Below are 27,793 nucleotides of genomic sequence, written 5' to 3'. Positions count from 1 at the left end.
AGCTACCCCAATCACTGCGACTTTTGATAGTTTTCGAGTTATGATTTTCTTTTACAACATTCAGAACTTTTTATGTCTTAGTGTTATGGATGTAAATACTTCGCAGCTAGGCCTAGTATTCATCTAATAATAATAAAAAAATCAGGCATGTACCTTAACTATTTGCGTCACAGTAACCAAAAAAGTACCTAAGCATACAAATTTAAAACAATCATACCTAACTCGAAAACTATAAAAAATCGCGGAACATACATGGGGGTGATTCGGGTAGCTCTAGTGATGCTCTACCTCGGTTTTGGCTTGGCACTACTTTTTGGGACACTCTGTATAAAGACTTTTTTAAGACTGGTTGCCTACGATACAATTATCGTTTTTAGTGACCTTTTATGTTAATACAACATAAAATATGCACAAAATTTTTGGAACACAGGTATAAGTATCTGAAAAACTAAAAATTTTCATTAGGTAAGGCACATTTATTTTTGGGTCGCTCAATTTAGTCCAATGCATAAATCCACGATAATCATTTTGCGCGCGTAATTAGTGCATCTTGTGTCAATCGTAAATTCTGATAAATTCACAGATGAGACAGGGACAGATAGGAAACGGCCCTATGATTGGTCCGTTCATAGTAAAAGTTCCGGCATCTATGGACTTCCATTGGGTAGCGCTAAAAAAAAAAAAAAGATCGTAACTTTTTAATAACGACTGCTTTAGCGACGTTGCAGTACCGCTTTAATATATTTTATAACGGGTAACGTTACCGCACCAATAACGGTACGGCTACATTATTATTTCAAATTATTTATAGAAATAAAAAACCATAAAATAAGTTTTATTAAAAAATTTATTTCATAAAAATACAACTTAAAAACAAATGCATACAACTAACGACAAAATTACAAAGGTGGTCCTATCTTTTGAGCACTTGAGTCTGAACATGAAGTACATCTTAGAATTATCTACACGTTCGAAGATAAATACCAACCGGATGATTTCTTATTCCGTAAGGAAAATTACAAAATAATAATGGAATAAAAAATCATCCGCGCATAACTCGATAAAGTAAGCACCATAAACTTAGGAAACTATGAAATACTATTAGTAATAAGTAAAACTATACAGCCATTAATTCACAGAATCATCAACTGCGGGTTTTTAAGAAAAATAAAAGAAAACCTACCGCGCCAATAGAAAATAAAGTCTGGTTGGGCTTTATTTTCATCAATAACATTGAGACTGAACTATTTATGAACATAATATTTAGTAACTAGCTGTTGCCCGCGGCTTCACACGCGTGTAATTTAGTTTGTCAAATATCGTCATAAATTATAGCCTATACAGGGTGGAATTTTGTAATGCCACCTGGAAGGAAAGTATTCTTAATACTGTAGATAGAAAAATTTATCTCAAAGGAAACATTCCTTTATTTTTGTAAAGAAAGAGAACTGCATTCAGATTTCCGAAAAATTTTGCGAAATTCACCACCATACCATACAATTTTCCGTAAATAATTACAATAATTTAAGATTTCATCCTTATACTTAACTTTCACGATCGGTGCAATAAAATAAAGGGTGTAGTTTTTTCACAGATTTTAGTTGGTTCGATTCCCGGGTGTGGCAAGCTAAGTTTTGGAAATCTTTGAATGCAGTTCTATTTCTTTTAAAAAATAAAGGAATGTTTTCTTTGACTACAATTTTGTATCTACAGTATTAAGAGTACTTTACCTCCGAGTGGCATTACAAAATTCCACCCTGTATGTTAGTTATTTTGGGTTTTAAAGTATAATACTGCAAAGTTTCATCAAAATCCGTTCAGTAGTTTTTGCGTGAAAGGGTAACAAACATGTTAACATCCAGATTCCAGACATCCATCCAAACTTCCGCATTTATAATTTAAGTAGGAAGTAGGATTTGAGTAAATCTATCTTTAATTGCCAAGTAAGTAAATGTTAAAGATTCTTAGTTAATTTATCTCTGTTTGAGTCAATTTTAGTCATAAAACCCATTATTACAAAAAATTAAGCCCGGGATGAACCTTAGAGAATTAAACCTCCTCTATGAATGGGATGAACACTGGTTTAAAATTACATTTCCATACTAAATGTCAATTTTACCTAGAGTTTAACTTTTTGTAATAAATAGGTACCCACCATTGAAGCCAACAGGAACATTTCTATTGTCGCAGACTATAAATCCTACTAATATTATAAAGGTCAAAGTTTGTGTGGATGTTTGTTACTCTTTCACGCAAAAACTACTGAACGGATTTGGTTGAAACTTTACAGTATTATTATTTGTTACATAATAAATTATAATTTATGCCAATCTGTAGCACTAAATTTCACGCGGGTGAAGCCGCGGGCAAAAGCTATTTATAAATTATAAATGGTACCTAATTCTGTTTACAATAAAAATGATGATTACCTGTAATTGCGTAACACTAGACAGCCATTAACAAAATTAATCATTTTTACCGTATTTGCATGTTTATAAGAAACTAGCTGACCCGGCGAACTTCGTACCGCCAGTAAAAATCCGGTTTTAGCCTATCTTCATTAGGGAAAATGAAGGATTCTAATTGTGAAATAATTTTTCAAATTGGTCCAGTACTTAGTTTCGGAGCCTGTTCAATATAAACAAACAAACAATCATAATTATTATGCCCCCTTATAAGTAAAATTTGTGTAGAAAAAAATATACTACGATTTTCTTTAACTTGCGTAAAACTATACAGCCATCAACAAAAGACCTACTTAACAGTACAATTTTCCATAGTAAATTATGGTATTAACAAGTAATTATCAGTTTCCAAAAAGTGAATAATGTATTGCAAGTTTCTAAGAAAAAAAAGACGACAATAAAATTTACCCTAATAGATTTATAAATTATTTGTTTATACAACAACTACGATTTTCTTTGACTCAAGTAAAACTATACAGCCATTAACAAAGAAATTCACAATAAGTACATTCTTGAGGCAAAAATAACAAAAAACTTTAGTTGAAAAAACTATACACTGGGCCGGAATCTGAAACAATATGAATTACATTATTATGATTCTTATTACAAATAATAACAGACTGAAGAAGCTGTTTATAATAATAGAAAAAGAACTCAAAATGGCGACTTGTATCCACTGTGTGCACGTGATGTCTGTCGTCGCTTATTCCATTCATATTAAACCAGATTAAATTATTAAGGATAATACTACTACATACTAGGTGATTCTTTAAGGTGTTGCCATTTTTTTATCATTAGACTCACTCAGAATTATTAGTAACTTAATCGATTTACGTAAAGAGCAGATTTTTTTATTTATTTCTTAATTTATTATTATCAAAAACAGCATGCGTGGACTTATCCATGAAATCACAGTCATTATGGCGCACGAAAATAAACCTTATAGCCTTTACAACTTAAGGTATATGCATACGCTCAAATTCAACAGATTATAGCGCAGTAGCGTAGTCAATACTGCGTTACCGCAACATATTTATGAACAGCTTATGATTACATTTGTCTGAATTTGTTTTAGATTTGTATGATCGTTAAAACACTTACAATATTTTTTAAAATTGGCACTGCGTTTATATTTATGAACTCGACTGTACATAATTTATATTTAAATGATATTATTGAGCGTTTGTCAAACCTACCAAATTTGGTGCTGTATCATTGCGGCAGTTTTTTCACTCAATACCTTCATTTTCTTGATCGTTGACTAAAGATATAAATATGTGGCGAAATAGCTCATACGCTTTCGGGCTCCGTTTTAAAAAAAACAAAGAGTCCACCTTTTGTTTGTATGTACCGCCTCTGTTTGATGAGTTTATTTGCAAGCTGAACCTGAAATAATTAATGACAATAGTATAATACAACATGTATTAATCATATTATAAACGCTTACTTAAAATTAATTATCTACTTTGAAAAAAGCATCAAAATTAAACTGAAATACTTAATATTAATAATTTTAGAAGAATACTAGCGGCCGCCCGCGACTTTGTACGCGTGGATCCCGTTTTACTCCCTTCATCTATCTTACGCGGTTTAGATTTTTTTATACAAATGTTTTTTCCCGCTAATTCCCGTTGCCGTGGGAATTTCGAGAATTCCTTTCTTAGTGCACCTCTACGGTACCTAAGCTATGTCCCTTCCAAATTTCAAGTGCCTACGTTTAGCCGTTTAGGCTGTGCGTTGATATGTCAGTCAGTCAGTTTCTCCTTTTATGTAATTAGATTTGAAATTTAATAAATTAAATACATTATTATGATACCTTAGGACGCAGCAATAATATTATCCATAATGTGGCTCTGATGTAGATGGCAGGATACAGTTTCTGAAATATTTTAATAAAACACAATTAAAATTTATTACATAATTAAAAAAATAGCATAAAATAAACCTATAAAATTAATTAAGTATGATGGTAATTATAACCTGTGGTATAACTATGTAAAATTAATTTAAAAAGATAGTTTTTTAAGATAGAATACTGCAACCTTTACTAATTATAAGTATATTGGAAAAATCCTGTAAAACTTAATGTACAATTAATTATCAAACAAAACAATATAATTTAAATAACTTAAGATAGTTTTCTTTGCAGAACAAAATTAAATGTTCATCATAATAAATACTGCTTACAAAACATTACAATAGAAAAATTACTATCACAAAAAATCTGTTTAAATTAACATATTGAAATTATAAATTATGTTCGAAGAATATTGTAGGTGAATTTCAATTTAAAAGTACTTAGGTATTATTTACAACTGAGTTGAACACAGCATTATCTAGCAACAACATTGAATTGAAGTTATCTCTATTAAGAACATTGATTACTTTTTTAGTCAAATTAAAAAATTAAAATATCTTTATCCGTATAGACTAATTAAATTAGTACTTGCAAAACACTTTATGGTTGAATCTAGGTATATACTTTAACTTACTGGATGACCTGATCAGCAACAGCTTGGATGGTCGCCGAGATGTTATTATTATCTTCATGGATGAATAAAAAATAGGACATCCATTCATCATAACCAATAGATTGTTTTGGATTTATTTATCCTCAAAATGTGATTGGCAGACCTGAAACAAAAATCAGTCAGTTCAGTCCTATAGAAATTGCAGCAAACTTTATAGCAATTTGGAAGGTTGTTTAATAACCTAAAATCACTTGCCTTTCTTTGACGAAGTTGCTCCTTTGTCATAGTTCCTGATAAAGGATTTGCAGGCAGGAAGTACTGCATCTGGCTCATCTGTGTACTGCATCCTTAGAGCCTGCAATGCTTCATCACGTGGCAGGGAAAAAACCCTGGACTTGGTGGACGAGCAACTGGTCACGATGCATTTGAAGTGTATTTAAGTAAATACGGTAAAATGACCATTATGAGCAATGAAAATTGCTTTTTTGTTAGCTTTTATTTCCGAATATTTCGGAATCAAGATTTTTTCAACTCGGAATTTCGAAAAGAATTCAGTGAATGATTGATTGAATGAATGAGCGAGCGAATTCTGCGAATGAATGAGTGGATACTGTCCTGTCAATGTCATTAAAATGACAGTTGACGTAAAGGATGCTTTTTTTTTTTTAATTGGCCTAATCCTACAGGCTATGTTCGCTGAGATTATGTGGATGCCCCTAGAAATGACATTTGACTAACCATCTGTCAAACACTATGGCGTTTCCACCCCGTGGTTATATTTGATACTCGACAGAAGTCGAGTCGATAGACACAAAGATGCTTTCTCAAGAGTACTGCACAAAATGATACGGAACAATTCCCATCTCCCGTTCCCGCCGCTGTAACTCCTGTGTAGCCAGTATCTACAACTTAACCGCCAACAAAAACCCAACCAATGAAGGTAAATTTTGTCCCGGGAAAGTTAAACTGTCACAAAATGATAGGTAGGTAAGTACTGTGTCTACTGGAAAGACTATAGTAACTCATTTCGGTATGACAAAAATTTCAACAGAATATCTTCATTGTATATTAATCATACTACCTACAAATTATCTACAAGATAAACGAATGGACAATAACATTTTATAACACACATCTTTATTTATTTTTAATGACCTTTACAAACTACCCCAATTTCGTAGATGCTAAATTTAGATTTTATATTGATTAAAATCGAACATCGTTTATTTTGAGATTTTAGGCAGGTACATACATCGAGAAAAAAGTTTTCCTTTTTTGGGAGCGAACATAAAAATCCAAAGACGCAGTGAAGTTAGTTAATCAAGGACCGATAGTTAATAAGGCGCATTTTGCGTCAGACCCAGTAAGACTCATCTTGTGGAGTTAATTGTAATAATAATAATAGTGCCACGTTGCAACAGAACTATACCTATAAGTCTAATGCACTGTGGACTGTAGCACTGTACATAAGTACATACTGAGTCCTGTAGGTAAGCATAGGTCCGTAGTTACACATAATTTCATTTTGACATAACACTAATAACACTTATCTCCGACAAGGCGTAACATTTACCTGCGTGTATGAATAATAATTAAAATAATTACGATTCAAACAATAACTGCTTGGCAGCGATGTGGGCGAAGACAAGCGTATGTGACGTGGATGTTGACGAATCACCCAAAATGCCAACGAACCACCTTGAACTTGGCCGCGCGGGATGCTCCCGGCCAGCCACCCCACACCGCATTCGGCCTGCCTCAAAGTCGAAAGACCTAGTCAATTTAATCGCATTCCAGACCGGTTCTTTGGAGTATCTCCAAAAGGGCAAGGGATCCGGACTCCGAAGAGATACAATAACATCATATAAAATCATCTTCACTCTACCTACGACACGCAAACATAGTAGGACACGAATATTCGATGTAATTTCTTTTCTAATGTAGAAAAGGTGTTGGATTCCTAAATGTCGTAGCAAGTTTGGTAACAAATACCGATATCTAAAGCTTCCGACCATCAGGCAAGTAAAAGAAGGAGGTAGGTATATCTAACAAATGATTTAGCACGTAGAGTAGCTCAGTATGAGAGCTACTCTTCGTGCTAAATCAATTTGCAAACATGCACTTAAGTGCGCAAACCTTTACGAAAACAAAGAATGAGTGAATGTCACTAAAAGACTGAAGATCTGTTGAATGAAAGAGCTAACTCATACGTTCATTAGGCGACGACTTCCTTAAATAAGCTAGGTCACCCGTCCAGGTCAGAGCTGAGCGTTGAACAAGGGCAATGCCAATTTCAAGGTCCACTTAGTCAGAGTACAGTTAGGTGGCATCGGCAAAGAAACAATGCGAGTGACATTGGCGGGAAGAAAGGATGGTACGCTGCGTGCATAATAATTGAAGCGCCCAGCGCGCCGGCACCAAGGTGCCACGTACGGTGGCTCCTCACATCAACACCTGACGACTCTTTGTCAGGAGCTGGCAACATTTTCTTGTCGCATTAAAAACATAACCCTAAATCGTGGGCCGGAAAAGAAATTATGAAATGTTCCAAATAAAGAAAATAAAAATAGGTGTAAATCTTTGATTAATTTTGTGCAGACATATCACGAAATACTGGTTCATAAACTGAATATAACAGTTTTTAGTATGTTTACTAAGAATAAATTCAGCTACAAATATTTTGTTCCCATAACTCATTATAATTTAAAAGCAGCATATCGAAAATGAGTTGCAAGCTAAAATTAATTAGGTACATACATATTAATAGCTTAGATTTAAAATGTTTAGCATCTCTTACATTTGTAAGGTATTGTGGGTCTATCGTAAGGCAAGTGTATTTTATTTAGCTACTTCATTGCGAGTATCATTACGATCACATATTTACAATGTGAAAACAGTGCTGAAAAACTACACAAATCAAGTGAAAAGTGTTTGTTCATTTTTGGAGTTATCGGACAATACGCACATAAATACTTATAAATTATTTGAAAACTTGATTAAACAGTAAGTATACTAGATTTTTATTGCATTAATAAGGTTTAAAGATTCTTTATTTCTCAATAAAAAACATATTGTCACTTACTTGAGAACAGAAATAAACTGAGTGATTTACATTTGTATTGTTCGCACCGATATGTTTTATAAAAAGCATTGGCTTTAGTAAATTAAACCATCTGATTGGTAATAAAAAATAAATAACATGCGTAGTTTCAAAACAAACACAATTACATTACAAATATTGGTTTAAGGCTCATTCCACAACGTCTTGAATGTGTAGGGCAAGTTTCCTTTTAAACATATTAAGGGAGTCAATGGTTTTTATTGATGCGGGTAGTTTGTTAAATAGCTGTGCTCCCATGCTCAAAATTATGCATTTTCTTGTGCGTATCTTGGGTAGAATCAAATAGCTAGAGCAATATTATTAGATATTAGGTAGTTATGTCCTCCAACATGCCATCACGCATTATCCAAGTACCTAAATAGGCATATAAGATAACGAAATAAGCATATTAAGCATATTGTATTACAATGTAACAATCTAAACTGCCGAGTCGGGAACAAAGACATATTATAATCGAAATCAACATCCGGCAGTTCCCGGTAGACGCCTCACGCCACCGGACCGATAATCAGCTCTATATAAAGAGCCCGTGATGATGGTATAAAACATTATATTTTAGGCTTCCAACTTCGAAGCACCTTAGGCTAGTTAGGTTAGAACCGTTCAATCGCTGAACACTTAGTTGTAATTTTGTACTTTATAACTTCATTAAAAATCATTGAAAGTTTAAAGTTGTAGTTTTTTTTATAAAGTCTGCTCGCCGCACAAACTTGACTGGCGCAGCCGGTAGGATCTCGCGTCGCGATAATCAAAGTATAACGATTATATCGGTCTTGAGCAATCGCGGTTAGGCTATCAAGTCTACAACGGCGGGATCCACGAACCAAACAAATAAGTCAAGCGGCACCAGCACCAGCAGCAGCACCAGCAGCAGCAGCAGCACCAGCAGCAGCAGCGGCACACCGAGAAGATATGGGGGTGAGCGGCAAGTGAGTAAACCTCTTCGCTACCGTTTTTGTACCATTCTTCCCAACTTTTTGTAACGTTCTTTATCCCAAATCATAATAAACGTTACTGCTCGTAGTTCCTTCCACTTTAAGGATTACGCCAGCGCTTAGTAATAGGAAAGAAATATTTTGAAATTGTTTATTTTATCAGAAAATTGTTAATTAATTAAAATGGAACATATAAATGTTATACCTAGTGAAATGTTAAATTTAATACCGAAGTTTGAAGGCGACGGTAAAACGTTGAATTTATTCCTAAGGGAATGCCAATATGTTATAAATATATATAGAGGCCCTGATGAAAATGTAACACAAAACAGTTATGTATTTCATGCGATAACTAGTAGATTAGTAGGACGCGCAGCGGCATTGTTAAGCGAGCGCGAAGATATTAATACATGGATAGCATTAAAACAAGTGTTAACCCAGCATTTTGGAGACCCCAGATCGGAAGCTTGCATAGCGATCGAACTAGAACAAATTAAAATCAAACATGGAGAGTCGTATAGCGAGTTATGTCATCGTATTCAGAATGTTAAGAGCACACTGATGTCTAAAGTCAACATGATTGAGGACGAAGGCATTAAAGCAGCTAAAGTAATTATATACGATAATACCGCGTTAAATGTCTTTCTATTCAACCTAACTGAAGACATGATTAGAGTGATTAGACTTAGAGGTTGTACCACCTTAGAGCAAGCCCTAAGCATTGTGTCTGAGGAGGAAAACTTCCAATTTCAGTACAATATGAAAAATAAGAACAAAATCACACCAAGTAAACCCAGCTTTACCCAATCTCAACCGGCATTTAAACCGAATTTCGTATCGCCAACTCAAGCATTTAAGTTTGGCATACCTTTCAATAATAATAATCCATTCAAACAAAACTTCACACCTTTCAATAGGTTTAATCCAAATGGACAAAACTTCAGATATAATATGCCACAGAATCCTAATAATATGTCCAATCAACCCAAGTTTGTTTTCTCAAACCAGAATCCACAAAATTTCAGATTCCAGCCTAATCAAAATCCTAGACCTATTTATAGGATGCCTAGCAATAATAACAATCACTACAGGCCTAATCCATATTCGGTTCCAATGAATCGATTCAATCAATTCCCACAACAAAATAACCAATTTAAATTTGGATTAAGCAACCCACCTTTGGCGCAACGTCCCTCATACAAGTTGGACACTGATGTTTCAATGCGTTCAGCAGCTCCAATCCATCATAACTTAATAAATAACCCTGAAACCCCGGAAACACTCTTTTACGAGCCCGAGCCCGAGAGTCCCGAGGACCAGTACTATTATTACTACGACGGTCAGTACGAGGACGTACCTCAGTATGAATCAGAGCAAATAGTAGAACCGGAAACTCATAATGACGAAAATTTTCAAGTAGAAGCCTCACCGGATATAAATCGGAAGTGATAAATCTAAATTATTATGACGGAATGTTAAGATTGCCACACGTGTTAATACCTGAAATTAAAGCAAAGTTTATGATAGATACGGGAAGTACACGATCGTTCATAAGCCCGAAAAAGGCTAACGAGTATTTCAACGCCTATAAATACGAAGAGCCATTTGAAGTCATTAGCACGCACGCGCGTAGTAGCCATAATAAAGTAATCCATATTCCATTATTAAAATCATTTGCAACCACAGGAAGTCATAAGTTTTACGTGTATAACGTAGACAATCGTTTCGATGGCTTGATAGGTAGCGACTTGTTAAAACAGTTGGGCGCTACCATAGACATGGACAAACAAATATTAAAAACTCATAACGCACAGTTGAGAATAATATATAGCCCACCATATGAAGTAACTATAGCACCGCGATCCGAGTCACGTGTTAAAATCCCCACCACTGTGTCAGAGGGTGACGCAATAATTAATTATACTAACTTCGGACAAGGCGTCCGTATGCCCAGTGCTCTCGTGAGCTGTCAACGAGGTTACGCGTATACCGTGATCCAAAATAGTTCGGATAACTATATAACAATAACTATATCTAAACCATTCGCAGTAGAACCGTACAGTGTCAGTGAAATACCAGTTAATAATATCAGTGACGTACCGCAAGGTTATGAGATCGACGAAGTGTTACAGCAGAATCTGGAAAAACTCAGGTTAGAACATATGAATGATGAGGAAAGAAAGGTTATTAGGAATCTTTGCTATGAATACCGTGATATATTTTATTGTGAAAAAATACCTTTGAGCTTTTCAAACAATGTAAAACACCAAATCCGTACTAAAAATGAGGATCCTATTTACGTAAGACCATATAGGTTACCTCAAGTCCAGACAGACGAAATTAATAAACAAGTGGAAAAACTTTTATTAGATAATGTAATTCAGGAATCACATTCCCCGTGGAATGCCCCAGTGCATCTAGTTCCAAAGAAAATGGATGCATCAGGTGAAAGAAAATTTAGGATGGTCATTGATTACAGACGTTTAAATGAAATCACAACCGACGATAAATACCCATTACCCAATATCGCGGATCTTTTTGATAAACTAGGAAAATCAATTTACTTTACCACCTTGGATTTAGCAAGTGGGTACCATCAAATCGAGATAGATAAGGATGACAGACAAAAGACAGCATTCAGCACCCAAGCGGGGCACTACGAATTTCTGCGCATGCCGTTCGGTTTAAAAACCGCGCCGGCGACGTTCCAACGCGCAATGGATAACGTACTGCGTGGGTTACAAGGAATGCACTGTTTAGTCTACCTTGATGACATCATAGTTTACAGTAATAGCTTACAGGAACACATTCAGAGCTTAAGAAAGATATTTGATCGCTTAAGAGAAACCAACCTTAAAATCCAATTAGATAAATCTGAATTTTTACGCAAGGAAGTCTTGTACTTAGGACACACAATCACTAAGGAAGGTCTTAAACCGAACAATGACAAAATTAAAGCCATCTTAGATTTCCCTATTCCCACAACTACAACAGAAATCAAAAGTTTCTTAGGTCTTATAGGTTACTATAGGAAGTTTATAAAAGACTTCGCCAAGATAACACAGCCACTTACCAGTTGTCTAAAAAAACGTAATAAAATAATAATTGATGACAAATACAAATCCGCTTTCGAAACATGTAAAGAACTTTTAACAAACGCACCATTGTTACAATATCCCGATTTCGAGAAACCGTTTGTTTTAACAACAGACGCCTCTAACTTCGCTATCGGAGCCGTATTATCACAAGGAACTGTAGGCAGCGATAAACCGGTCGCCTACGCAAGTCGTACACTGAACGAAGCCGAGACGCGATACAGTACCATCGAAAAAGAATTATTAGCCATAATTTGGGCAGCAAAGCATTTCAGACCGTATTTGTATGGTAGGAAGTTTACAATTTACACCGATCACAGACCACTAGCATGGTTAAATTCGATAAAGGAACCCAACAGTAAACTCACCAGATGGAAGTTACGTTTAGCGGAATTTGATTATGACATCATATATAAAAATGGTAAACAAAATAGCAACGCTGACGCGTTATCCCGAATTAAATTAAACGTACTCACCAATGAGGAAAATATGTCAATGCAGGTAAATATAGACAATGATAAACCATCAAGTATAGTGACCATTTCATCAGATTCCAGTAATTCAATTAATTCCCAAAAACGAGTAGAAAAAGATGATTACGGAGTTATTAGATCACCATCAAATAGTAGCACAATATCAGCACCAGAAAGTAGTTCACATTCCGCAACAGCACACTCCGCTAAGGACATAGATACCATAGGTATACCCATATTAAATGAAGCAATAGACACGAAACCCAATCAAATCATAGTAGATTCTTGGGGATTAGACAAGTTAGAAGTAGTCGATGTTTCCAATTCCAAACAACGCATTTTAGAAATCAATTTACCATTAAATCGCCCTGATCTAATTAAAGACTTCTTAAAACGATATACCCGACCTAAAGTAAAACATTTTATTCACTTCACTGACCCTAATCATCGTAAATTATTTGTGGAAACAATAATAGCATTGTTTAGAAAAGATACTGTACATTTCTTTGAATGCACAGAGCGTATCATTCATATAACAGATGAACAAGAACAACGCGCTATAGTACTAACTTATCACACCGGAACAACATGTCATCGTGGAATACGAGAAACAATAATGCGTCTTAAACGCACCTACTTTTGGAGTAAAATGGAAGAAACTGTTTCAAGCATCATAAATGCATGTGAAACTTGTAAACGAATGAAATATAATAGAAAACCTTTTAAGCCCGAATTACAGTTAACGCAAACTCAAACAAAACCATTTCAGGAAGTTTTTATGGATCTGTTTAGTATAGAAGGCAAATACTATCTTACAATCGTAGACGCGTTTAGTAAGCTAGGACAGGCTATGGAAATACCTAATAGATCTACACCGGAAGTAGTTAGAGCATTGCTAAGGTATTTCTCATTTTATGGAGTTCCGACAAAAATCAATTGCGATCCAGGCTCAGAATTCAATAACGCCCTTTTAAAAGAAATGTTAACATTTAATAAAGTGGAATTACACATAGGTACTCCACATAACCCCAACTCAATGGGAATCGTTGAGAGATTCCACTCAACACTAATCGAGATCTACAGACTCGCTAAATTCGAACAAAAATTCACAGACGCAGCAGCCGTAATGACGTATGCAATATTGGCATACAATCAAACGATTCACTCAACGACAGGTTTAACGCCTTTTGAAGTAACTTTCGGACACACGGACTCTTCAAGCCCGTTTAACGTAGATTTTAATCAGCAATATACGCAACAGCTAGTAAAGGAACATGTAAGAAAGACTAAACACTTATACAGATATTTAACCGACAAAATTATCGAAACTAAAGAAGGCATTAGGAACAAACGCGGCGGTGAAACTGAATTCGACATCCAAATGGGTGATACAGTGTTTATAAAAGGCGTGAATGAAAGACGAAGTAAGGATAAACCCCGTTATCAAAAAGCACAAGTCTCAGGTGAAATAGTTAGAAACACAGTCCCTGTAATATCAAAAAATAGACCCACTAAAGTTCCAATTAAAGACATAAGGCGTCCTCCGCAGGTGCCTCATCCTGATGATGATCCTGACAATCCGCGCCCGGGCCCTTCAACTCGACAAAATTGAAAAGAATCCGGGATTGCTACCAGTGAAGGAAGGTCAAGCATTGATAAGTGAAGAAAACTGGACGGTGATAAAAACCTTAAATCTGACCAACATCCAAAGGGATTTAGATCATAACGTAGACAAATATAGGGAATTTAAGGCTCACATGAGTAACACGGTTAAAATAGGAAATGCATTTGAATATAACAACATTAAAATGCAAACTGATAATATAATGCTCATTACTGTAGAAAAGTTTAAGCAAGTAGTACCTGTAAGTCGTAAAAAGCGCGGCCTAATAAATCCATTGGGATCATTCATTAAAGCTATCACAGGTAATCTCGATAACGATGACGCTGAGAGATACGATACCATGATTAAAGAATTAAAAACAAATCAAGACGCTATTGCAAATAAAGTAACGATCTTATCCGAAATGGCGGGTATTATAGCCAATAATACCAATGCTACTCGACACAATTTCGCCCAAATCAATAAAGAGCTATTAATAATTAGAAGACAGATAAATCAAAGTAACGTAGAAAAATTAGAAAACAAGATCATTCAAGTATTTCATTTATTTATTCATAACTTTCAAACGATCTTTACGCATTTGGACGATATTGAAACCGCTATAGCTTTTAGTAGACTTAAGGTGTTACATCAATCAATAATCGATAATAAAGAATTGTTAAATGTATTAAAACAAATTGAAATAACTAATAAGTTAGTATTCCCAGCAAAATTAGCGAATTTAATTAAAATTGAACAAACCATAGAGTTAAAAGCATATTTTAAAGAAAGACAGATAACGTTTATTATGAGCATTCCCTTGGTTACACCATACATATATAATTACTATAGAATAATTCCTTTACCCATCCTTAATAAAAATAATATCACCACCATCCTTGCACCTAAATCCCCTTTTATCCTGGTACAAGAGGCGAAAACTTGGTCACTCCCCTCACCATGCCAGGAGATCGATGAAAACCTTCATCTATGCAGAAATGTGGATACTACTACACAAGAACAGGACTTATGCACTTCAAGCTTAATGAAATCGGAAACTAACACTTCCATGTGCAAACCTATAGCCGTGGAAATCAATAACTTGTACATCAGATCTTTTTATGAAAACTGGTGGATTGTGTATTCCAGAAATCCGGTAACCCTGAAGGAAACCTGTAAGGGGGAAATCACGAGAAAACAACTTCGTGGCACTTACCTGGTTGGAATGGACGGAGTATGCGATCTCCAAATACAAAAGGTAACTCTCAGACGACGCCACTCTGGAGCGAGAGGCTTCAAATACCATAAAACAGCAAAGATAAACTTACCTGAAGTAGCACAAGGCCCTGTTAACGCAGATGAAGTAAAACCTGTAAACCTGGACGACATCAACTTGGACAACTTGCAGCTTTTGGCGTACGCGCTGAAATCTCCCGAAAAACAAGTGTTAAGTGATGCAGTGATAAATATAAAAAGTGTTAGTGTTGGCACGGTAATTTTATATGTTATAATTGTGTTAGTTATAAGTATAGTTATATTTTATAAAATAAAGAAAATGTACCCAAATTTATGTAATCGAAACCCTCCGATTCCAATTAAGCAATCGGATGATTTCGAACTTAAGGAGGGAGGAGTTATGTCCTCCAACATGCCATCACGCATTATCCAAGTACCTAAATAGGCATATAAGATAACGAAATAAGCATATTAAGCATATTGTATTACAATGTAACAATCTAAACTGCCGAGTCGGGAACAAAGACATATTATAATCGAAATCAACATCCGGCAGTTCCCGGTAGACGCCTCACGCCACCGGACCGATAATCAGCTCTATATAAAGAGCCCGTGATGATGGTATAAAACATTATATTTTAGGCTTCCAACTTCGAAGCACCTTAGGCTAGTTAGGTTAGAACCGTTCAATCGCTGAACACTTAGTTGTAATTTTGTACTTTATAACTTCATTAAAAATCATTGAAAGTTTAAAGTTGTAGTTTTTTTTATAAAGTCTGCTCGCCGCACAAACTTGACTAGGTATCCATTTATTCTTTAAACAATAAACATAAATAACATATTATAAGCAATAAATATACTTTTAATCTCAATTAATAAACCTTCCCCCATTATAAAAGAAGAGAAAATAAGGTATAAATCAAGTTCAATTTAGTGTTAATTTTTCACGTCTTCTCGTTAGCTATTTTGAATGTTGCTTTAAGATTTATTTCCAACAAAACGAAAAGCTATATGGGTGTTCTATAAAATATGATGCCATTAAAGTGACATAGTTTAGATTTAAAGAACCGGTAGAGTCAAGAAAAAAGCTATTGATACATACTATCGTTAAGCCGGCGATGGGTTGAAGAACACAATAATGTAGAAAACCGGTCTACTTTTACAAAATATATGTATGTAAATTAGATATGTTTAGGTATATTTCTTTTTATTTTTCTAATTTACCGTTAATTTCCTTAACCATAATTTATAATGAGGGGTAAAAACAAATGTTTTATAATATTCTACATTTACTAGACTGAGTTTATAATGGTTCATCAAAACATGTTATTATAATTGTCATAGCAGCACAATACAACCAATTTACTTTAAAAATGTATCATATTAGATATCTATCTAACTAAATACTACTTCAAATATCGAAATTATAAGCTACGATTAAAGAAATGCTTAGTTACGAGTAAACAGAAACAAAAATGTAAACAATTTGTGAAGTATAGACTACTAATAAGCTACGAGTATGTCTACTTATGTCAATAACAAGTAGCATACTTGTTTATCATAATTAAGGTAGCAATTTCACGTGCATGTGATTAAAATATTTACTTATAAGAAGGATGCATATTCCTCGTCAGTTATATGATACAAATTCGCTAAGGTGTAAAATATAGGACCCACAAAAGGCACCTTCAGATGCACATTGTTTTCCCAAAATATGTTCCAAAATTCCACCGATACATATACATAAGCGTGGGTGCGAGATGAAGAGCTCGATGACACCGAGTATTTAACACTAAGCGACGCGCGCGCCGCCCGGTCAGTCGCGACACGCACAGCCTAAACGCAGGCGCATCTTCCTGGGGTACCAGTATCGATCCCCACTTATACCAAACAGATCAAAAACTTTAGGTAATTATAATATTATAATAATAATAAATTCCCAAAAAGGCATAATAACAATTTTCAAAATTTGATGTGCTCATTTTATTTGTTTACAATTGCAGATAGAAAATTTCGGGAAAGTGCAATACAAGTCCCCCGTCATGGGGCGAATAACTTGGGTAAGTAGTCTTTTTAGAACTTATTTCAATCTCCAGTTTCTATTTATTTACATTTACAATTGATAGGAATACCTTAAGTAATTTAACATATCAATAAGTTTTCTGAATTTTCTAAATATTTGATAGATTACTTCATAAATTCAAACAAATTTTCCATAATACTTATTTAACAACATAATGATTAATTAATCACGTGTCCATTGAAAGATAATAAACAAACACAATTTGTGTATTAAAGATTGAACATAGGTGCGCGCATTTTGTTAATAGCTTGGACTATTAGAGCTGTAATAAAAGAAGAGTGATTTGTATTTTAAGGTATTTTCCTAATCATTTGTGTTATCTTTAAATCGAATAAGATGTTTTTTTTAAGTTACTTACAAAAATACCTAGACAATTAGTGATTTATCCTTAAACACATACCTCCTTACTAATAAAAAGATACACAGTTGTAAACACTGTTCAACGGCCGTGTAAGTTTTATTAGTAAGGGGGATACTCAGTACGTATGCACAAATAGTGCCCCGTCCCAAAATTTCACTACGCTAAATAACTTGCACTTGGCTCATTACTTATTCGTCGCATATAGCTCGTATAAGTCGTTTGTACAGCCATACGGGACCACAGGACACCTGTTTCGTTATAGGGCAGTGGAACTTACGTGTCTGGCAACGGGGTGGGTTACTCGCAACGGGATTCAGAGATAAAACTGTTCACATTTAAATAAATTGTCAACAATGCACATTTATAGCACAGAAGTTAATAAAAAAAATAAAAATATAAGAAACTAGTCATTATCTCATTATCAAAGCTTATTAAATGAGACATTTAATCGAAATTTATTTTTCGTAAAAACTTGATAAAAAGCTCGAAACTTTCTCTAGCGCGTTTATGTCTTTTTAAGGGCTGTATGCAGATTTAGCAAATGTAGTGAAATTGGTTCTTAATCGAATGATAAATATTACTCGTATGTAGGCAACGTTGAATATAATCACATAGAATTCTTTCGTACTTATTTAACGAACAACGGTAACATTGCAATATCCGATTAAAATAATATAATTTTAGTTTGTCGAAGTCAAACTCAAAAAAAATTTACAACATTGTGTATGTCAATACTGGCTATCTGACTATATTTATGCATATTAATTTAACGTAAGTATCACAAATACCTATAAAAATCAAATAAGAAAATAATCGCTGATTAAAATAATATCAAGTTTCTGAGCGCTCGTTTAAGTCTTTTTAAGGGACAAAAGCTTGAAGGATATTGTTTAACGGAAATTGAAGTACTTATATGATATCAATCAACCTTTTTTTAAAACCTAATCATAATGTAAACATAAGTATGTTTACAGTAGTGAAACACATACATTTCATGTTTATTTACTTTTAATAGAGCGCAGTAAATAAATGACAAACGTGTTGAATAAGAATAGGAAAAAATAGTGTCATTCTTTCATACAACTAACTTCCTTCTTGGTCATATACTATAGAATGACAACATAAAGTATGCAATCCACGTTCTTCGATAAGCTGAGCTCCCTTGTCTGGTTGTGTGATGACCTTCCGTGATACATCACTACAATTACTAAACGAAAGTTATTATTTTTAAAATATCTACATTTTCAACATAAACATAAATATTCGATAATAATAAAATTATTAAACTAGTAGTAAATAGATCGGCACTTAGAATACTAAATGAAAAACAACTAACCACAAAATGTAAGTGGATCTAAAAGCCCTATCACAAAAAGGGCAATTAATATTAGGAATCAATTAAGGACTTAGCAAGGTCGACATCGAAAACACACATGCATAATATAAACAGAATATCTTAGATATGCATATAAGGATAAAAGGCAAAGTATGGAAGCTCAACAAAAAAAAACATTAACATTTGAGAATAAATAAAACTCGCTCTGGGGGCTCTCTGCGCGCTGCTAGTTTGTATCGACTCCAAACATCCAGCAGAAACAGGGTTTAAAGGTATTCACAACACATATTGTATTAAAACGAAAACAAAAACGACAGACTTGCCTTACCAATTAACTTAAAAGCTTCGCGAACTTCAATAGGGTGTTATGTTTTCACAAACAATTCACAGTCTCCGCGTGCGGCATTAGCATCCCAAAAGTACTTTTATTTAGTTGTCAGTTTGAACGTGCCCAAAGCTGTGACATTAATGTAAATTACGTGCAATTTCATGATCGTAAACTTAACAAGGGGCGTGTTCGGATTAGTCCAAATAACACCGAAATAAAATGTATAGCAATTTATACCTCGCACATCAACCGAAAACAAAATAAAGTGCGTCCTAATCGTTGGTGGCGAAATGTCACGCGAATACCATGGTCTTGGGATGATGACGATGACCCCGCCGCTACCTGCTCCTCATATATGCAAATGATTGTTTTCCGAACAGGCTCACTGAGTCAACGTACTGGCGCTCATTTACCACTATAATTTATTAGATCGACTCCACGCCATAATACTGCCTAATCGAGAGGCGAACCTAATCCAACCAATGCCAAGGAAATGTCAGTCGGCGAAACCAGACGTTCCTTGATTAAATGTTAAATTCAAAATATTGTTAATTTCATTTTTTATTGCAATTTGCAATAAAAAATGAAATTTACGAGTACTATTAATAAAGATTATTAACAAAATTTTTACAACCATTTATTTTTGGATATCGTTTCTTTTATTTTTATTATTAAATCCAGTCAGTTTTTACTGGTGGCGTCTCGCATGAGATTTCATTTACAATGAACAAGGATTGAGATATATTGCTCTAAATGTTTACTAAATTATTTATTTTAACCGTAACAATAACAAGTTTTTGTATGGAGTTTGACAGATTTTTGATGTTTGTCAATGTTAAAGTAAGATAGTGCATCTCACCCTAATAAATTCTAAGACCGAAAAAGAAAACCTTTATACTGAAATGATAATAATACCTAATTCAACATGACGGATGGACTGCTTGTGATAACAATCTGACCTATGAGTTTCTTAATATTATTACAGTCAAATATCATAAATGAAGAACCTGATTATAAGATCATAGAGCAACGTAGCGGGAATTTAAATAATTTATATTAAAATATATAACAAGATGCTAATTCAACAATAGAGTCTGTAGCAGAGCAGTCCAGCGCGCTTTAAGTATGCATTCTTTCGATGGCCATTGACTCTGGACTGGACCAAAATATACATTTGAACAGAATAAACAAACTTTTGTGAACCAGTCTTAAGTGTTGATCTTGATTCTTGGCTCTGTCAAGTTATGTAAATTACGCAAAGACGAAGTGCGATACTTGATCGATAGGTCAGCGACCGCTCGCCCACACGCTCAGTTTCAGGCGCCGAATTGAACGCTACCAAACTTCTAATAGCATCTTTGAACTCTATCGAATGATCTTCACAATAAGAAGATTGGCAAATAGAACACTTTTTGCTCGCATCTTCTTTGTTACTGGAATGTAACGGTCTTAAAGGCCGCATAGCGTGGAGGTACCCTAAATAATAGGTAACTATTTAACTCTATTGACTAATGCAGAATTGTGAGAGGTCAACAACCCATCATACCTTTGTTTGATTATTTGATACGAAACATGATAGCCGTATAATCAATGCTAATAGGCCTAACGAACATAAGATGAGGATAATCTATTGACTGATTAAATCTATACTAAAAGATGCAAATGTTTTTTTATCAAGTAAGTCATGAAGTTCCTTGTTTAACTCAGTCAAATACCTAAATTTTCTGTTTAATAATACGGTGACATACCGTTTAAACGGTACATTTTGCCTCATTTCAGAGAGTTAGGAAAAACTAACACAGCTTCTAATGCTAAACATAACTGTGTTTGACTAGTAGGTAAATTAATCATCTGTTTTGTTTCAGTGCGTGCTAGTGTTTTGCGCAACCACATGGGCATCTCCACATTCAGACGTGTCAGAGTTCCTCCGGAGTGCAGTGGAAACAGTCCCCCAACATGACCCCATTGCTGCACCCATAAGATCCTCCGTGGAGAGCATACCGCTCAGGTAACTTTACACTTTAAAAATAACTTTATTAAGTATTCTCGGCAGGCTATTTGAGCCTTTTTTATCTTTTCCTTGACACCTCTACGGCCTGTGAAACATATTAACTTAAATTGGACAATCTGATGATTTTATACCTCCATAAAGCGCAACTTGACTCGATTTATTACAGGAGTCTTCGTGAAGAAGGAGAAGGGAGGCTGCCGCTCCGAGATGCAGTGGAAAAACGACCAATTTCGTTAATTGATGAGAATTCGTTTTCGTTAAAAACGGTTGAGGTAAAACTAAAATTAGTAAACTCCCACAATAACACAATAATATCTCAAAATCTTACATGAAATTTCAATTGACACAATTTCCGATTTCAGGACGAGGAACCGGATAACAACGACGACACCTTCGTAGAGCTCAAAAAATTTTACGGAGCCGCTAGTTATCTAAACACGTATGATACATTATTGAATGTTTTATAAACTTTCTATACAGTGTTCAATGACTTATCATTTCAATTTTTTACAGCAAAAACGATGAACGACTACAACATGGCAATGAAAACTTACAAGGTGAGAAACAATTAATTCAAATACTTTTTAGAGGATTTTCGATTCATAAGTTATTAATCTTATTTATACTTATATTGGTTGTAATGTTTCAGAAATGCAACAAACTAGTGGGGCAACGGATCGTCGCATGGTGGTGTGTTACATGCAGTCCTGGGCAGCGTACCGGGCGCCGCCGTTGGCATTCACCGCTGGCTTGGTTCCACGTTCCTGCACACATCTGCATTATGCCTTTGCGGCTATACACCCCCACACATATGCGGTACTACCGGCCAACGAAGACTATGATATTATTAAAGGTAACATTATAGTTACAAGGCTTTAAAGCTTTGTTTAGTAAATAATTTAAAAAAAGATTTCTTCAGAAATCACGCTATGTCCAAGCTATGTCCACAACATAAATCATATTTATTTAAACTTTTCATTCAAAAGAGGTGGTTTTAATGCCATATAGCATTATCTACCAGTCCACTTTGAGGTTTTCTTATCTGGATTATCTGGATTATCTTCGGTCACATCTGCCATCAACTGGTGTCTTCGAACAGTTTTTTCAGTATCATATTTTCAGGTGGTTACCGCATCGCGACTGGCTTGAAACGCCGACTTCAAGGGCTCAAAGTCATGATCAGCGTGGGCGGCGAGGGCACGGACCGGCTGTTTAGCGAGCTCGTTCAAGAACCCAACAGGCGCAGCCTGTTTATTGACAGTGCTGTCGACTTCTTGAGGGAACACGACTTCGACGGACTTGACCTTCATTGGGTTTATCCAGGTACATAAGTTCGATTTGAGTCACTGAGGTGTATTTGTTTCTTCAACTATGTTTAGTTATTTTACCACTCCTATAAAACATTATTTAAAACGTTATGAATATTTCAGGCGAAAGAGATGAACGCGAAAAAGAACTTCTGACTTCACTACTTTATGAACTCCGCGAAAAGTTTTCATCATACGGACTCCTCCTCTCGACTGTCCTGCCACCGTTTAGATACCAAATCGAAGATGGTTACGATCTGAGCGCTGTCAGTGGGGCGACGGACTACACTATTCTGCAGGCTTGGGATATGACTCATGGAAAGAAAGACGAACCTCCTGCGAGAGCGCTACATCACAGCACTCTACATCGAGACCCTGGCGCGGCATCGCGCGATCAGAGATATGACAACATCGTATGTACAAATAATTTTGATAATTTTCACACATCCTCTCTCTGTTTTGGAAAATTAAACATTTACAAAATATATTTCAGGAGTTCATGGTAAAATACATCATCCGCCATGGAATGGCAGCCGACAAACTCGTCCTTGGAGTGCCACTGTTTGGTCGCAGCTACACGTTGGCCGCGTCCACGTTGCCTTCCCCGGGGGCGCCAGTCAGCGGTTGGGGCGAAGAAGGGCAATACACACAAACAAAGGGAATGTTATCGTACTTTGAGGTGAGACATGCCGTTATATTTAGTATCGTAATATCTGACTATCTATTCAAGTGACCATGACATAATTATCCTAACAACATAAATTGTTGTTTTTAGATATGTATGAAAGAACGCATGGGCGACGGCGTGGTTGCATTCGATGAAGCTGGCAATTCATTCGCATTATTCGACAACCAATGGGTGTCTTTTGACTCCCAAAGCACGGTTTTGGAAAAGGTACGTAATGACACGATACTTCACGATAGGTATTTATAATATGCTTACAGGTTTCCGCATAGTATGATTGATTTTTATGTAATATTCATTAAAAAAAAACTTTACTTCGCAGATGAGATTTGTCATTAGTACTGGACTAGCGGGTGCTGCCGCGTGGTCAGTGGACATGGATGATTTCAGAGGACTGTGTGGTACTCCGTTCCCAATACTGAGCACCATTTCAACGAGCTTGAATGGTAAACCAAAAACCCATCAGTTATTATAATACAACTTATAGTTACATACAGGAATCTTTAGTTACATAATAGTTCTAACTTTTATTTGCAGGAGAATCTATACAATCAGACCAATCTACATTGAAAATAGGGTTCTGCGAATCAGACACTCCATACTTGGCATCTGACGAAGAATCCTGTGCACACTTCCACTTCTGTGCAGGTGGTATTAATTACAGAATGCTGTGCGAAGAGGACCGACTGTACGATCCATCTACAGGATTTTGCGGGTAATGCACCTTATTTCATATGGCGTAATAACTAAGTTCAGAAATGATATAACTATTATTATGTTATTGTTTGTTTCAGTCATTTAGATGTCGCTAAGTGTATTCCTGGCCAAAGTCTTAGGATCAGCGTGCAAGAAGCAGAGCGCTACCTGTCACAAGCTTACGAGACTGATTTTGAAGTAATTACAAATTACAATTAGTTAAAATAATAAATAGCATTAGTTACACACTAATAAAATATTATTATATATTTTTTATTTTCAGTGGAATGGTCAAAGTATCAAAGACATTCAAGCTGCACAACTGTTGTCAAATGATGTTGACACAAAGAAAAGTAAGCCAGGACCATTAATATAAATACATGCTCACTATCTCCCTTTTCTCTGTCTCTTGAACTTAGTCTTACTAAACCCGTTTATAATTTTCTATTAAATTCTTCTTAACCTGTCTTTTTGCAACTTATCTATGCTTGTATTTTCTTTCGCCTATTAGCCAAGGTTGGTGGTATACGGGTCCGCAAAAACGTTTCGACTAGAAAATATAACAAGTTCACCGCTTGGGATACTTCTTACCGGCCGCAATTAACAAACAAAAAGCCCAACACTATTTTTATTGTTCAAGAATCCAATGTTAAACAATATGACGACGAGACAGGTAAGAATTCTCGTAGTCGTAGGTAGTTGTACCATAACATACTCGTACAACATCTGTCGAACAAACATTAAAAAATCATAATATCTAATTACAGATAAAGAAAGCGACAAGAAAGTTGTATGCTACATGACTAGCTGGGCATTTTATCGGCGAGGCGAAGGAAAATTCGTCCCAGAACATATTGACTCCAGGCTCTGCACTCACGTGGTGTATGCCTATGCATCCCTTTCTCCTGACGAGCTTATTGCAAAGGAGTTCGACCCATGGGCTGACTTGACCAACAGTAAGTAAATAGTACAATCATACAAAAAACAAACATAAAACCAAAGATTTTAAAAAATTAAACCAATAATTTCTTTAACCTTTAGAATGCATACTAATTTATTCTTTTTCAGATTTATACGAACGAGTAACTTCTTTGAAAGACGTCAAAGTGCTCCTTGGATTGGGTGGGTGGACCGACTCGGCTGGTGACAAATACTCCCGCCTGGTCTCCTCGGACTCAGCTCGATCGAAGTTTATACAGAAGCTCATACCTTTCCTGCGCATGCACAACTTCAACGGACTTCACCTAGATTGGAACTACCCCGTGTGCTGGCAGAGCAACTGCAAGAAGGGCGCAGCGTCCGATAAGGCGAATTATGCTATGTTTGTTCAGGTATGATTGAAAACATACACAAACTTATTACTCAGAAGTCTTCTTTTTGATATTATCAAAAATTCAATGGTAGAGACAGAAACTACTTTTTGAAATTATGCTACGAAATAACAAGGGATGACGACCAGGCAAGGGAGAAATTTAGGAAATTACATGACATTAAATAAACTTTAAATGACCTGAATAACTTTGCTCTACAGGAACTATCAAAAGCGCTGCACGCAGCTGGCATGGAGCTCGGGGTAGCTCTGTCAGGGTACAAAGAAGTGATCGACTCGGCGTACGACTTGCCAGCGATATCGAGGGCAGCCGACTTCATGAGCACCATGACGTACGACTACCACGGCGGCTGGGAGTCGAGCACGGGGCATCATACCCCACTTGTTCCTGCGCCCGGCGACGCTCTAGCTTATTACTCCATTGTAAGTAAAATAATAATGCAAGTATTTTTGTTATAATATAGGTCCTAGATATTATTATACAAGCGAATGCGCATGGCATGGCGCATGATTGGGAAAGCCGACCCCGCCTAACGGTGATTCCGAGGCAGAAGATTTGAAGAAAACTAGATATTATTATATCGCAGCGATGCTGCTACAGCTTTAGATTTTATTATTTTAAACGGTTGAATTAATACATTTCAGGAATACGCTATCAAAGCTCTTCTAAAAGGTGGCGCCGACCCTAAGAAACTGCTCCTAGGATTGTCGTTCTACGGTCAATCATACAGATTAGCCAAGGTAGAAGGCTCGAAGAACCCTGGGGCCCCAGCTGGGGGCCCTGGCGAACCAGGCGAATTCACCAAGCAACCTGGAATGCTGGCCTACTATGAGATTTGTTACAGAGGTTTGTCATTCGATTTAATTAATCATCATTTCAGCCACAGGACGTCCACTGCTGAACATAGGCCTCCCCCAATGACTTCCACATCGCACGGTTGGTAGCGGCCTGCATCCAGCGCCTTCCCGCTACCTTTATCAGGTCATCGGTCCACCTTGTGGGTGGACGTCCTACGCTGCGTTTTCCGGTACGTGGCCTCCATTCCAGAACCTTGCTGCCCCATCGGCCGTCAGTTCTGCGTACTATGTGCCCAGCCCACTGCCACTTCAGCTCGATTTCGATTTCGATTTAATTACTAAGCACTTATTTTAATGCCGACAAAAATCTAATGTAGAAACAAATTAAGGTATTCTACCTAGATAACTAACTTCGTTGTGTTATGTTTTACAGTAAAGAACTTACGTTGGGCAACGGGCCGCCAAGCGAATGCTGGACCTTACGCATATTCCGACAGTCAATGGGTTGGATATGATGATCCCAAGTCGATTACTGAAAAGGTCAGTATTAAATCTTTGCGTGCACACAAATAAAAACTATTCTTTAATTTTTATCAATTCCAACTCTTTGCACAAAATAATAGAAAACATTATACTGGCCACTTTTTGTTGTAAAATGGATTTAGAAAAAAATATTTTTATTTTTTAACAAATTAATGCCTTTATTATATTTTCTCAGATTAAAATGGCCAGACTTTTTATGTGCCTATAATTTTAAGAACGATAACGTAAGACAAATTTTTTTTCAGTTAACTATTTTCTTTTATTTAAATTATAGGTAATAACGCCTGAATAGTTCTACTTTTAATTAGTAATTTTTAATTAGCAAAAGGTTCGGTAACAATCATCATTCCGCATACTTTTTTGTTACTTGTAAAAAATATTTAAAAAAGTTTAGTCCGTATCTAACTTTATCTGTCAAACGATATTGGTGGGAAACACATTTTCCTTTCGAAATGCGATCAATTCAATATCCAGAAAAATAAAACCTAGTTAGGACTGTTAATAAATTTTGATTAATCTTACACTTAAAAAAACGGTGCAAATCGGAAATCTGTTTAAGCGAAATGAAATAAATAATATTTTTATACACTTACAAACTATGTATGGATTTTTTGGAAGTATGGGTTCGGCCCATTATTTTTCAACTTATTGATTCTGGAAGGTTTAAGTTTAACGTTCTGTTCCTCTAGGTGGAATGGGCAATGCGCCAAGGCTTAGGCGGGGTGACAGCCTGGGCGATAGACTTGGACGACTTTAACAACCGCTGCTGCGCGGAGCCGTCGCCGCTTCTGCGCGCTGCCGGCCGGGCGCTCGGCCGTTCTGTACCCGCGCCAGGCGCCGAGTGCGAGCGCCCGCCGCAGCCGGTCACACCAGCACCTCCTACGACCACCACTGCACAGGCTGATGGTAAGTCAGA

The 27,793-nt window shown here is 35.9% G+C and overlaps 1 protein-coding gene and 1 long non-coding RNA gene across 4 annotated transcripts in view; one reads left to right on the top strand and one right to left on the bottom strand.

Annotated features, from left to right (window-relative positions):
* Positions 1–829: 829 nt before the first annotated feature.
* Positions 830–5,542, bottom strand: LOC135071813 (uncharacterized). Of its 2 annotated transcripts, none has more exons than XR_010257327.1 (5): positions 5,192–5,542; positions 4,958–5,099; positions 4,282–4,344; positions 3,662–3,851; positions 830–3,033 (listed from the first exon to the last, which is right to left on the bottom strand). It is a non-coding gene; the product is annotated as an uncharacterized LOC135071813 (long non-coding RNA). The 2 variants fall into 2 exon arrangements; XR_010257328.1 differs by having other exon boundaries at positions 3,800–3,851; positions 5,192–5,537.
* An 11,650-nt stretch (positions 5,543–17,192) lies between these two features.
* LOC135071807 (probable chitinase 10) overlaps positions 17,193–27,793 on the top strand; it is a 28,379-nt gene continuing 17,778 nt past the window's right edge. For both annotated transcript variants that reach the window (XM_063965637.1, XM_063965636.1), the window contains exons 1-21: positions 17,193–17,307; positions 17,403–17,459; positions 21,373–21,515; positions 21,685–21,790; positions 21,881–21,957; positions 22,032–22,075; positions 22,168–22,371; positions 22,641–22,841; positions 22,949–23,238; positions 23,319–23,504; positions 23,601–23,720; positions 23,833–23,956; positions 24,048–24,225; positions 24,305–24,404; positions 24,490–24,559; positions 24,974–25,162; positions 25,275–25,537; positions 25,738–25,959; positions 26,182–26,383; positions 26,768–26,874; positions 27,567–27,783. In XM_063965637.1, the coding sequence (XP_063821707.1) occupies positions 17,442–17,459; positions 21,373–21,515; positions 21,685–21,790; positions 21,881–21,957; positions 22,032–22,075; positions 22,168–22,371; positions 22,641–22,841; positions 22,949–23,238; positions 23,319–23,504; positions 23,601–23,720; positions 23,833–23,956; positions 24,048–24,225; positions 24,305–24,404; positions 24,490–24,559; positions 24,974–25,162; positions 25,275–25,537; positions 25,738–25,959; positions 26,182–26,383; positions 26,768–26,874; positions 27,567–27,783 (3,061 nt within the window). In that variant the 5' untranslated portion in view covers positions 17,193–17,307; positions 17,403–17,441. The remainder of the gene's footprint in view (positions 17,308–17,402; positions 17,460–21,372; positions 21,516–21,684; positions 21,791–21,880; positions 21,958–22,031; positions 22,076–22,167; positions 22,372–22,640; positions 22,842–22,948; positions 23,239–23,318; positions 23,505–23,600; positions 23,721–23,832; positions 23,957–24,047; positions 24,226–24,304; positions 24,405–24,489; positions 24,560–24,973; positions 25,163–25,274; positions 25,538–25,737; positions 25,960–26,181; positions 26,384–26,767; positions 26,875–27,566; positions 27,784–27,793) is intronic.

This window comes from Ostrinia nubilalis, chromosome 5 (genome assembly GCF_963855985.1).
Source record: "Ostrinia nubilalis chromosome 5, ilOstNubi1.1, whole genome shotgun sequence".
Classification (NCBI taxonomy): Eukaryota; Metazoa; Arthropoda; class Insecta; order Lepidoptera; family Crambidae; genus Ostrinia; species Ostrinia nubilalis.
This window is presented reverse-complemented; position numbering and strand designations above follow the sequence as displayed.